Source organism: Ictalurus furcatus, chromosome 7 (genome assembly GCF_023375685.1).
Source record: "Ictalurus furcatus strain D&B chromosome 7, Billie_1.0, whole genome shotgun sequence".
Lineage (NCBI taxonomy): Eukaryota > Metazoa > Chordata > Actinopteri > Siluriformes > Ictaluridae > Ictalurus > Ictalurus furcatus.
In genome coordinates, this window is record NC_071261.1 from 24,434,718 (window position 1) to 24,448,323 (window position 13,606).

Genomic DNA, 13,606 nt, shown 5'->3' on the forward strand with positions numbered 1-13,606 from the left:
TCATCTTTGACATAAAACCCAGAAATGTAAGTCTTATTATTCTCCAAACAGCTTCACAAGTGCTGCCTCTTTTGTGTTTGTCTAAAGAGGACTTTCCTGAAGAAGAATGAGTGTGCCTCATGCCAAAAACACACCAGTGAAGCAGTTCAGAGAAAGAATACTGGGTCCTAACAAAGACTTTTGATTTTTGTTACTTTTGGGTGACTCCACGATTGTACTGCCCCACTTGATATTAAAAATATGTATGTAGTGTAAAGATAAGCGATTTAAAACACAGGTACAGTGTCATTCCAAATGTTTCAGAATAATACTGTTCATTCTGTGCTAAAAACACAACCCTGTTCCTTTCAACCCTTTTATTCATTTAACAGTCAAATGTAACCATTGTCCACAAATAAACACTGTAACACATTTTTGAATGTTTAAATGCATGTTTTCTTAGATAAGTTGTAAAATTAATTCGTTCATTCTATGTCTTAGGTCAGGGTGCTGGGAACTCTGGGAACGACATATTAGGGCACCATGCACACACACACACACATTCACACACTCTTTTCCACTACAGTCTTCACGTTTAACAGTCCATCCAGGATTTTGTGATTTTGCAATGAACACAAAATCAAGCTAACTCTGCAATATTCAGAGGAGCTTGCAGTTTTTCAAAATGACCACAGATTTTCTGCAGATTTGGGCCAACATGCGTCATGTGATGTCATCACAATGCAAATTCAGTCAAAGCCCTCTTTGATTCACATGTCGAACATGAGTACAATTAAAAGGTCTCATTTACCAACAAGCTGTGAAAGACAACAAAACAGCTAAATCCTGTACAGGTTGGTTTAATGGCTATTTTCAATACACATGCAGTCTGAGGGGCGTACCGCGGCTTAGTGTTCAGCACGTTCACCTTCAGGGTTGGGGGTTCGATTCCCACCACTGCCCTGTGTGTGCGGAGTTTGCATGTTCTCCCCGTGCTGCAGGGGTTTCCTCTGGGTACGCCAGTTTCCTACCCAGAACAAAGACATGCATGGTAGGCTAATTGGTATGTCTAAAGTGTCCATAATGTGTGAATGTGTATGTGATTGTGCCCTGCGATGGATTGGGAGCCTGTCCAGAGTGTAATACCCCCCATCCCCCCACCCCCCGTGCCCATGCTCCCTGGGATAGGCTCCAGATTCCCCGAGACCCTGTAGGATAAGCGGTAGAGAAAATGGATGTATGGATAAGAGGTGTGAGGAAACCAGAAAACCCAGAGAAAACCCATGTAGACAAAGGGAAAACATGCATAACTCCACACAGACAGTAACCTGAGCTCAAGATTAAACTGGGAACCATGGACCTCTGAGGCGACAACGCTGCACCCTCAATGTTTAAAAAAAAAAAAAAAAAAAAAGTAAAAAGTAAACTTTTTAAAAGCTAAATGGCACCATAATCGCAGAATCACCCATATCGTAATGAAGGAGCATGAGCAAAACTTTTTCTTTTCTTTCTTTTTTTTTTTTTTTTTGGAAGCGAGGAACGTTAAACCCTGCCAGTTAAACCTCAGAGACACACAGCTGAGTGGGCATTAGTTTTCTCCGTCTATCCTTGGCATTTTTAAACACTCTGGCACTTATATGTGCTAATATTTCAAGCCTTGGGAAAAGAAAACAACTTTGGGGCGCAACCACACTCCGTCCGTCTCATCCAGTCTGATCTGGATACAGGTTCTGGATTAAAAAAAAAAAAATACCTCCAACGATTGGTCGTGACGTCACAGCATCCCGTTTAGCCCAGGGGTAGATGTAGGCAGGCGCGCGCTCCAAGTCGCACTTCGTCTCCAGCACTCATTGAGTTTTCCTGTTAGTTCGCTGGTGTCCGAAAATAACCAAAGATACGTCTCTTATAGACTTTGTCAGCTACACCTTTTATTATTATTATTATTATTATTATTATTATTATTGTTATTATTATTATTCCTTCAAGGACACGTGCACGGCTGGAAAAGTAAAGTAAACTTCCTTTAAACTCAAACATGGCGAACGCAGGAGTGCAGCTGCTCGGGTTTTCCCTGTCTCTGGTGGGCATCGTGGGGCTCATCATTGGCACGGTGCTGCCGCAGTGGAAAATGTCAGCCCATGTAGGAGACAGCATCATCACGGCAGTGGCTACTTACCAGGGCCTGTGGATGTCCTGCGCTTTCCAGAGCACTGGCCAACTCCAGTGCAAAATCTACGACTCCGTCCTGCAGCTGGACAGTAAGTGTAAACAAATGAAATAAACTAGAATACATTTTCCATTGCTCGGCATTAATGCTGCCTTCAAGTGCTCCTCGGATTGTGTTAGTTCATTCATTCATTCATTCAGTCAGTCATCTTCCAAAGCGCTTTATCCTGGTCAGGTGAATGCTGGACTCGAGACGGATTGGGATACCATAATGAGAAATCATAATTGTGCACAATCTGTTTGGATTATTTGGTACGTTATTTTCCTCTGATGTAAGAATGCGTATAATTTTATATTTTATATAATTTGATGCTGAGCTAGTGTTTGCTGATTGCAAAAGTTATATTATTTAAAATGAAACTATAAAATGTCAAACTAACTACTGACCACTTAAACTGTGCTTTCGGTCAAGGTCAATTCAATGGCAAGTCGGAATTTTTTTTATATCAGTTAATCTTCTCCAACTAATAAACACGTCTTGAAGTAGGCTATTATGTGGAACTTTGAAGTCTGAACGCGGCATCATTTAGTGCGGTACCGTTAACTGCGTTTTGTAGCGTCATGGCTGCGTTAGAAAAACGCAGTGAAGTGTTCAGTAGAAAATAGTCAATAGGTTAGGGGTAGTTAGAAAACTACGTTGTTAACGTCAAAATTCCGTGAAAATAGGCTACATATAAATACCGTGGACGAAATATTGGACGAGCAATACATCAGCGTTTACAAGAAAGATAACGCTCTGAAAACAGTTAAATAATAAAGAATAGAAACAAACATAAACAGACTGTGTGTGGTTGTGAGGTGATTGAGCTAAGCGCACCTGTATTGTGTGTGAACACCTGTAGTTTTAATGTACTATTTAATATACTACTGCTGGCGGTTTCTTCTTGCTACATTGCTACATTATGTGGCGTGTCATTTCCCTCAGGGTCAAGCGTTCAGCTCTCTCTATGAAAGCTTTGTATCAGCATACACTGAGCTTATTGTTGGGGTCTGGAAGCACTGGGAGGTGCAAAAGTACATTGTTACCATAGCTGGTACTCAGATACCTTTGGGAAAAATAAGGACAAAATGCATATAAACAGGTATTGTTATCTAAACTGTAACCTCATCAAATCCAACTTGATAGACTACTGGTAGAGCATCTTTTCCAGCTGGTAACTTTTTCCATCTTCCTTCCCTGCTGAAAAAAACAACAACAATAGAAACAATCACAGAAATTATAATGGTTTTCACTACAAATACGATTACAAACCACCAGCTAACCATTAAAACCATTACTATTATTGGTCCTTAATGGTATCCACTAGATATAACATGCGACCAATAGAAGGCAACAAATTACCAGTAGAGACCCACTGGGACCATTACAGTTTCCATTAAAACCGATACAATTAACGTTATAATCATTAAACCATTACAAATTCTATCAGGTTTTCTATTGGGGGGGGGGGGGTCTAAAGTTGATCAATACATTATTAAGACTATACATTATAATTTGCTTTCTGTTGTGTTACTGTCTTTAAAAAATTACTTGTCTATGTTGTTGCATTATTAGCTTTAATTGAGAAACACATTCTTTCTAGCTGGTCAGACTAAGCTGGATTTTTCAACAGAGTAGTCAAATTTAGAAAGTAGGTCTGAATATTTTGTATGAATAATTTCCAGGACTTCTGTGTTTTAATTTAAATAGAATAATCTATTCTTCATTGGCAGGCTTGTGTAATATTATTTTACTGGTTACAACTGGCAACAACAACCTCTACATACAAAATTCTCCTAGGGGAGCAGCACAGCAATGCCTAAGCTGGATAAATGGGTTTTGATCACATTAAAGTAGTGGAGCCCTGGAAACAGAAGGCTATTGCTTTGTTAATAAGATTGCAGCACAACACCACTCTCCTCAAACAATGGTAGCCAGTCCCCTCAATCCTGTCCAATTCCTCTCCAATCTTATATATTTACTCCCTCTCTCATCGATATCCATATGGCTTGGTCAAATGGGCAGATGTTGAACTGGAATGTCGGGGTGATGTCCTGATCAAACCGGTTTCGGCTGCACCTGACAGCAGGTTGAGTTAAGACAGAGGGAAGAGGGAGAATAAGATTGTGGGAGTAGGGAGGGCAGTTACTGGATTCCAGACTCAAGTATTTTCAATGCCTGGCAAGAGAGCTTTTACTGTGCTGTAATGAATGATGCTAGAGGAGTCATTCTTTCACTTCGTTACACCCTTCCCCACCTCCCCTTGTTTTTCGTGTGAATATGCAGGGATTTACTGGTACAGACTGGTTCTGGTTGGGTAAAACCCCCTCACACACACATGCACACACACATACACACACATTCTCTGTCTTCCTTTTTTCCATCCTGGATGCTACTTAGTAAATGTACTAATTATAACTTTTATTGTTCTGCTCTTCAGAAAGCACAACATATTGTGTAGATGGTTCCCATGAAATATTAATAACATACACAAGTATCCAAATTATCATGATGCATTTTCACTCATTCTCTCACTTTCAGTAAACACTTTATCTTTGCCAGGGTCATGGGAGATCTGGAGCCTATCCTGGGAAAACTCTGGGAACACGTGAAGGGATCGCTGGGCACCATGCGCACACATACATTCATATACTTATTTATCATAACTAATGCACCTACTAGTATGATTTTAAATTGGGACATGGTGGCAGAACATGCCAAACTCGACACAGTTTGTCAACACTACATACTGAACCACTGATCCACCCTATAATCAACTTTGGATTCTTGAAATGAGTTAATTTATTACAGTTGATATTTTCCTGTGTTAAATTCCACTATTTATGATGGTGAGGATTTCAGTGATAAAGAATTTGCAGTAGTTTTGCTTGTATGATTGTAACGTGTATTGTGTGTGTGCGTGTGTGTGTGTGCGTGTTAGGTTCTCTCCAGGCAACCCGCGCACTAATGATAGTTGGCATAATTGTGTCGATTGCTGGACTGGGAGTCGCCTGCATAGGCATGAAGTGCACCACATGTGGAGAGGACAATAAAGTGCGTAAAGCCCGCACTGCTATGATGGGAGGCATCATACTGCTTATTGGGGGTGAGTGTGTTTAATATGCCTATTTTAATAAGGATCATGTAACTTCAAAGCACAAATATGAAGGAAAAAAAACAACAACTAGAGATTACAGTGTGTATTATTGGACTTTGAACAAAATCTTTAAAGCATGTCCAGGACTGAGTTTGATCTTCTGCCAAAAGCCCTGCCACTTAGTACAAAGCTATGAGTTCACATAGGAACAGTCATAGAAGCTTGTAATAAAGGCCTTCATTATGAAGATTGATGGTGTTTAGAAGCTGTGACGAGTTATGAAGTAAAACTGCTTGATGTGTGCATACGTGCAGTTTGTTGTATGACACTTTGCTTTTTGTTCTGGTCACGCAGCTCTCAGTGCAATTGTTGCATGCTCTTGGTTCGCCCACAACGTGATCCGTGCTTTCTACAACCCATATACTCCGGTCAACACCAAGTAGGTTGATTCACAGAATCTTAGAGGAGGTTTTTTATTTTTTATTTCAATAGTGGAGATCATTAATGATCATTCGTGTGTTTAGTACTGTGCAGAAGTCTTAAGCACATGTAAATAACTTCTACAAATAAGTTATGTTACACAGAAAAGTTTCTAAATATAAATTTAGAGCAGTAAATAGTAAAAAACTAAATTATATCAGTATTTGATGTGAACACCCTTTGAATGAAAAAAACAAACAAAAAAACACAGTTCTCCAAGGTGTCGTTTTATAAGGAAATTAGCTGATAGGTTGTTCCAAGTGTCTTGTGGAGAACTTGCAACAGTTCTTCTGCAGACTTTCTGCAGGTCTCAGGCAGCCTCCATGATGCTGAGATCATGGCTCTGTTATGGAATTCCTTATTCCTTGCTGAAGAATTAAAAAAAAAATTCCTGTTTCCACATTTAAAATTTAATACAACAATGCTGAAGGCAGTCAATGACAATCTAACATAAAATGTACAACACAAAGTATTAACATTTTTTGTTAATCCTGCAATGGGATCAAGTCAAATGCTAGAATTAGAAAATTGAATCAAGAAATTATATATATATATATATATATATATATATATATATATATATATATATATATATATATATATATACACACACACATTCACCTTGTATATACTCAAGACTTCTGCAGGTGTGTATAAAATGTGTGGATTTACAGAAGTAGTTATTTCTCTCTTTTCTTTTCCCCTCTTTTACCAGGTTTGAGTTTGGCGCAGCCATTTTCATCGCATGGGCCGGATCTTTTCTCGATGCTCTTGGCGGAGCTTTATTGGTGGCCTCTTGCCCTCAAAGCAAACAGGTGTCCAAGTACCATAAAAACTCTGCTCGCGCCTCCAGCAGCACCAAGGAGTATGTCTGATTGCTTACAGATGACCAGACAGGAACTGTATATGATAAAGGACCCCTGTAAAAGGAAAATGGGACTGAGCCCGATGGAAAACTGAAGTAGGTGGAAACCATGGTTAATCCATAGAGTGAGAACGACAGAAGGTGCTGAATATAATATGCCGTCTTCAGCATTATAACATACAACAGTTGCTGAAAAACAAGAGTTTACATAATAGCCCATGGTGCAAAGGAACAGTAAAGAATTACTAGCTCTTTGAGTTTGTTATAATAGGAAACAATAGGCTTCTAGCACTCTATCCGAATCCAATCACACTTCTTTCGAAAGATTAGTGTTGAATGTATATGCTGGTGAGCTATCATCATCACCACTAGAGGAGCCCTTTAGTTGTGTAAAGTGCACAACTGTCCAGAAAACTGAATAACAAGGACCAAAACCTTTCATCACTGTCCAAGAGGAGAAGCTGTGTATTCCCCCTGGCCAACCTGGGAGTTTGAGTTTTAATTTTAGCTTTATTGAAAACAACGGTTTTTGCTAAAAAATAAATAAAGAAATAAAAACATGGCCAACAAAGTACATATTCCAGTACACACCCAATAATAAACTGTGTGAACAGCATTCAAAAGTTAAACAAATGCCATTTTGCTATTTCTTTTGGACGGAATTTTGGTATTTGAGCTATATTTGTCTGTCTAGATTTGGTAATAGAGAAATTAATGTATTTAGTGGTGCTTTCTCTAAAGCTACAGTATTGCAGCCTCGATGGCTGATGTTTTTACAGTATTAATTGCTTCATCTCTGGGAAGTGTGTCTCAATTCAACCTCCATTTTAATATGTAATGATTTTACTTACCACTGGCACCTTGACAATTTTGTTTAACTACAAGAATGGTGTTGAGTAAACACACAAAAAACCCCACAGATCTTAGCAAATATAGCATGGCTAACAAATCACTGACAAAATAGTATGCATACAAACATAAAAATAGCAATATAAGATCTAGTGGTGACTTGCCTATTTATAGGTGTATTGGGCCTCTATCTGGAAGGGTTTTTTATGATACACTAGCTGGGTTGGAGCACATGTATGCTCCATAATGTCTGAGTTTCATTGTAGGATGTTTTCTTATTTCACAATTCCAGTTCTGTCAACCAGATACTAGGCACATTTTTATATTTTTTCTACTCTAACACTCCTGAAGCTGCTCATAAAGGACTTGAATCGGGTGTGTTAGAGCATGACCATCTCAAAAACACACCAAACATGGGGACCCCATGACTACAATATGAAAACAACCACTGATTTAAGAAGATCTAGTGTGTGAATCTCTGTTAGATCAGAACAAGGGACCAGTTTAAGATGCACTCTCTGCTTTATCCATCACTCACACTACAGTGCTGTGAAAAAGTATTTGCCTGATTTCTTTTTCTCTGTGTGTGTGTGTGTGTGTGTGTGTGTGTGTGTGTGTGTGTGTCTCATACTAAATTGTTTCAGAAATTAAAACAAAATCTAGGATAAAACACGGGCAACCTGAGTAAATACAAAATGCAGTTTCTAAATAATAATGTTATTTATTGAAGCAATAAAGTTTTCCAATACCAATTGGGCCTGTGTGAAAATATATTTGCCCCTTAGTTACTAATTCCCCAAATCTATGAAACTGCATTTATAATGGGGTTCAGCTGGACTAGACTCAACCAGGCCTGATTACTGCACCCTGTTCAATCAAAGCAACACTTAAATAGAACTTTTTCTATCATGAAGTTGGTTAAAAGGTCTTACCTATAACACACTATGCCAAAATTGAAAGAAATTCCAGAAATGATGAGGAAGAAGGTGATTGAAATACATCAGTCTGGGAAGGGATAGAAGCTGTTTCAAATGCTCTGGGACTCCAAATAACCACAGTGAGAGCCATTATCTCCAAATAGAAAAACTCGGCACAGTAGTGAACCTTCCCGGAAGTGTCCAACCTTCCAAAATTCCTCCAAGAGCACAGCAACGACTCATCCAGGAAGTCACAAAAGAGCTAAGGACAAAATCAAAAGGAAATAGAGTCCTCTCTTCAATCAATAAAGGTTCATGACTCCACTATCAGAAAGACACTGGGCATAAATGGCCTCCATGGAAGAGTGGTGAGGTGAAAACCACTGCTAACCCAGAAGAACATTAAGGCTCCTCTGAATTTTCCCAAAACACAGCTTGATGATCCTCAAATATTTTGGGAGAATGTTCTGTGGATTGATGAGTTGCAAGTGGAACTGTTTGGAAGACAGGGATCCCGTTACACCTGGCGTAAACCAAACACAGAATTCCACAAAAAGAACGTCATACCTACGGTCAAGCATGGTGGTGGCAGTGTGATGCTGTGGGTATGCTTTGCCACTTAATAATAGGTTTTGGATAACTTTTTTTGCTTCGGTTTAAAAAAAAAAATATGTAAAAACTATATTATGTGTTTACTCACGTTGCTTTTGTTTTATGTTGTATTTCATTTGAAGATCTAAAACTATTTAGTATGAGATATACACAAAAACAGAAGAAATGTGGATGGGGCAAATATTTTTTCACAACACTGTACCTTTTAACACTGAACCCACCACAGCTCTGGGCTCTGGATCACTCACTCAGTGAAGTGAATATATCAAGCACTTGATTTGATCACCTGTTCTTGCACGGTTACATTGTTGTTTGGAATGCTGAATGTTAATACAGTGATGTCCTGATAGACAAGTAAGTGTGATAAATGTGCTTTTTTGACCGTTTGTTAGTGGTCTAATGGTATAAATCAACAAAGATTTTACAGTTGTGAGAACTAGAAGTGTTTACCTTACAGTTTCACATCCCATTCTACTCTAGTCCACTCAAAAAAACAAACAAACAAACAAAAAAAAAACAACCACCTTAATAGAACAAATGATGAGAATAATTCTCTGAAGTCCTACAGACATATTCAGTGAGTCAGTGTGTTTTGTAAGCCTTGCACCAATTTCTGTACTTTTACAGTAACCATATAAAGTGGATCTATATAATCAAGTGTTTTCCTGTGTATCATATTGCAGTATAGTAAAGCTTCCACAAGTGAGGTTACATTGCTCTGTGTTCAGTGATTCTTGTGTTATGTTTCTTTTGGGGTTTTTATCTTGCTACAATTATGGATGCAAAATGAAATGTCCCAATGTAAAATAAATACAAAATAAAATTTCTATTATTTATAACATTGCTGTAAGGTCTGATTGTATTATGAAACTGCATTGTGTGTAAGGGAGGAGAGAGAGAGAGAGAACTAGAAAGAAATTAGTTTGGTCATTAACACATACCATCTGATCATAAGCATACGGTTTATAAAAAACAAAATAAAAACGAAAATATTTCCTAATAGCAGTGCAATATATAGCTTTCTACAGTCATGGATTGAAAATTTGAATAAATGAACAGTAACCTGGCTCCTTAACATTATACAAAGCTTGTGTCATTGACTTAATCAACAGGACAGAAGAATATGATAATCATGCATAATTTATTTTTCAAAAATGCAATTTGCAAATACAAAATGAAAATCAACAAGCAATTTCATGCAAGTCAATTATAATGCACAAACCACATATTAGCACAACCAGGATATTAAACCATTTTGGAAAGTAATTCGTTCAAACCAAAGGTGAAAAGCACTCCCTGTAAATACACTTGAACTGCTAAATATCCAGGAAGCAGAAACATGCCAAAAGACCTCGGTTTCCAAGGTAACTGTGAATCCTAAGCTAATGGTGTGTTACAGGTTAACAGATTATCACAGAACACATTTGTGTGAGCGGAGCAAACCTAGCTTTGGTCTTTGTCCGCTCAGTAAAGTGCTTTTTTTTTTTCTTTTTATGAATATAGCCCTGTGCCTTTAGAAATTCATTTTCAATCTCAGTATCAAAATGCAGCGTGAACAAAGAGGGAACGACGACAGTCAATGTCACAGCCACAAGATTAAAGTTACAAGTGCTGAAAAAGCAATGATCACAGCAGAGCACTGAACAGTCAGCAGTCCTGAGATAAAAGACAGAAAAATACAGAAAGAGAGAGAGATGATATTGTGTGTGTGTGTGTGTGTGTGTGTGTGTGTGTGTGTGTGTGTGTGTGTTTAAATGATTCCACTTTGTAATAATTGTGTGCACTTTGTAATGGTTCATAACTTGATTAATGATGTTGGCCACGACAGCTTTGGCACAGTCCAGCATGCTTTAAGCAATAGGTGAGACACTGATAGAAATAGGGAAGCTCCTGTTGTTGTTCATGATATCATCCAAGTCTTCATCATCAAGGTCCACTTTTTAACAAAAGTGAGAGGGAAAAAAAACGAAAAAAGAGAAATGTGTTAGTGACTAACACCTACAGTACATTACATGATTCAAGGTAGACGACTGTGGTTCTTCCATTTTGTGTACAGAGCCCCATGTTCAGAGACTCCTAGAGTCACAGTATATTTATACCATTGCACTGTATACATGTATAAATAGAATAACAAAAAATCCCCACTCAAATCAGAAAAGACAATTTATCATGTCTGATGGTTTAGCTATTTGATATTTGGTCATGTGGCAAAACTGTATGTGGTATACCACTGTGTACCCTAAATATCAAAAAGACACGGCGGACGCATTTGAAATTAAACATGCTGCTCCAGTTTTAACCTCAAATCACAACATTAGTGCTACGTAGACTTAACCATCCTAATCCAAAACATTCAGCAAACACCTGAATACACCTTTTGTACATTTAATATGTAGCTTTTACCTAGAAATGTGCATGTAGTGTAGAGTTAAAGCATTTCTGGAAAAATTTCCGATCCATTTTAAAAGGTATACTACATAGACATTTCCAGGTGAAATATCCATATTAAAGATGTACCACGGAGTTCAACACCACAGGAAAGGTAGCCTACAGTTTAGTACTTTTTTTTTTTTTATCTCAGCGTATAACATACGCAGGTGTTGCCACTAGAGATGCACTGATGTATCAGGCTGATAATTGGCATCGGCAGATAAAGGCAGTTTTCCACGCTACGGGCCATCAGCCGATATTTTAAAAACATCCGATGATCAGGGCCGATTATATCCTGTCAATCAAAAGAGGGTGGGAAAACACATCGATTTCATGCTGTGTGTAAAGATGATGTCTCTTGTGTGGAATGACGACAAAACTGCAGTTTGTAATCTCTGTAAGCTCTGCACTGATAAAATTTTACACCGGATGCCGCAACAGTGCAACAGGAGTTTTGTGGGAAGTGGGAGTCTAATTTTTTTTTTTTTTTTTTTGCCACGCTGCTCGAGCTGAATTAAAGCACCAGTACACGGTTGAAAGATTTAAATGAAGATGAGTTGACAAAAAGTATATCTATATATTGCACAGAAAAATATATTTGTAGAGTAGTGTATTTCATATCCAGTTAATGTTAATATATAAAAAGATTATATTATATATGACCAGTTTGATGTTAATGATGAAGTAGAAATGCTTTTGTTAGTGGTGAGTGAATGTGAGACTAACAGGAGGTTTTTTAGAATTCAGTCAATGTTAATATGAATTAATAACATTCAATAAGTTAAGAAATCTTACTTTAATCTTCAGAATTTAGTTCATGTGTTAATGTTAATTTGAGTAACATTAACTTGTCTTTTCTGTTTATGAAACCAGTTACTGTGAACAACTTGCTGAAACGGAGAGAATAAAGTTTTTATTTGCATTTCTTTCAGAAATGAGGGATTAATTATTATTAACTTAAAAGAAGGCATAAAAGGCAGAACTATCGGTATCGGCCGATATCACTCTGAATAATCGGTTATCGTATCGGCTGAGTATTAAATTTAGTATCGGTGCATCTCTAATTGCCACCCCTTCTGAAAAAAGAAAAATAGAAACCCTCCATAGATTTTGTAATGGTTTGACTAGTTGTAAACAGAAATGTATTGTTTTTAATGGAAACTATAATGGTCCCTGTTGGTCTCTACTGGTTATTTGTTATACTATGCCTACTGGATACAATAATGGTAATGGTTTTATGGTTAGCTGATGGTTTGTAATAGTATTTGTAGTGGAAACCAGAATTTCTGTGATGGTTTCTATTGTTGTTTTTCATCATGGTAAAGGTGGAGCATCATAGGTATGTTGAACATAGGTGTGTAGCTCAGGAATGCAAATGAAACCTAGACGCTCAGTGAGTACTAACCTCTCTTGGAGCGACCGATCTGGCCGAGTTTGGGGGCTCTGTGCATCATGCGGGGGTTAGAGGACAGCTGTGCCCCGTGTCTGTCCCCTGCTCCGGGTCCGGGGCTGTAGGGCAGGACGGCGCTGGGTCGCAGTGCGCATGCGGGCGGGATGAGCTCGGGCAGACCTGCACTTCCGTACATGACAGCGGCCGCGTCTAGCTTCTCAAATTCACACGATCTCTTCATATATCTCCTTTGTGTCCTGAAGGAGCTCGTCTTGTTGCTGTAGCAGCGCTGTGAGGTCGCTTTAAACCACCTGTGGATGTTCAATGCGGATTTAGCTGCGTGGGCGAAACGCTAGCGTCTTAACAGCAAGAAGACTGAAAACTACTTTAATAAACACATCTAGTCTGTCCTGGAGAACACTGACACACAAGACGGGAAAAGTCTCTAATGTCTCAGATCTACTGAAGATCCGATGGTTTTGTAGCTTTTTTTCCCTTCCTCGTGTTGATCTGTCAACAAAGGTATACACGCACACGCGCGCGCAGGTATCCGGGTTTCCGCCGGATAGATAAACCCACCAAAATTAATTTCTTCGACGAATCAGTGAGATACAAACCCAAAACAGGAAACTTACCCGTTTAACGTTAGTCCTAGCGGAGAGAAAGACGCCTATAAAGCCGGTAAATCAGCACCGCTGCTTGTTTTCAGTGTTACAAACCGGAAGTAGGCTGTTTTACACGGACAGCTAATTGTGTCGTAACTCCTGCTTTGGGGATTTCC

The 13,606-nt window shown here is 38.5% G+C and overlaps 2 protein-coding genes across 2 annotated transcripts; one reads left to right on the top strand and one right to left on the bottom strand.

The window, feature by feature from the left end:
• Positions 1–1,499: 1,499 nt before the first annotated feature.
• cldn7a (claudin 7a) lies at positions 1,500–9,844 on the top strand. Its single transcript, XM_053629381.1, has 4 exons — positions 1,500–2,237; positions 5,127–5,291; positions 5,637–5,721; positions 6,478–9,844. Exons 1-4 carry the CDS (start codon positions 2,015–2,017, stop codon positions 6,635–6,637), a joined length of 633 nt encoding a protein of 210 aa, XP_053485356.1. The 5' UTR covers positions 1,500–2,014; the 3' UTR covers positions 6,638–9,844.
• A 283-nt stretch (positions 9,845–10,127) lies between these two features.
• si:dkey-112a7.4 (calcium/calmodulin-dependent protein kinase II inhibitor 2) lies at positions 10,128–13,606 on the bottom strand. The gene is made up of 3 exons (XM_053629382.1): positions 13,461–13,606; positions 12,841–13,136; positions 10,128–10,941 (listed from the first exon to the last, which is right to left on the bottom strand). Exons 2-3 carry the CDS (start codon positions 13,064–13,066, stop codon positions 10,856–10,858), a joined length of 312 nt encoding a protein of 103 aa, XP_053485357.1. The 5' UTR covers positions 13,067–13,136; positions 13,461–13,606; the 3' UTR covers positions 10,128–10,855.

What these genes read in the sequence shown, in the direction of transcription:
- cldn7a (XM_053629381.1), top strand. Translation starts at nt 2,015, where the DNA reads ATGGCGAACGCAGGAGTGCAGCTGCTCGGGTTTTCCCTGTCTCTGGTG. An exon ending in CATCATACTGCTTATTGGGG is followed by an intron (nt 5,292 to 5,636) that starts GTGAGTGTGTTT and finishes CTGGTCACGCAG; the next exon opens with CTCTCAGTGCAATTGTTGCA. An exon ending in TATACTCCGGTCAACACCAA is followed by an intron (nt 5,722 to 6,477) that starts GTAGGTTGATTC and finishes CTCTTTTACCAG; the next exon opens with GTTTGAGTTTGGCGCAGCCA.
- si:dkey-112a7.4 (XM_053629382.1), bottom strand. Translation starts at nt 13,066, where the DNA reads ATGAAGAGATCGTGTGAATTTGAGAAGCTAGACGCGGCCGCTGTCATG. An exon ending in GATCGGTCGCTCCAAGAGAG is followed by an intron (nt 10,942 to 12,840) that starts GTTAGTACTCAC and finishes TTTGTTAAAAAG; the next exon opens with TGGACCTTGATGATGAAGAC.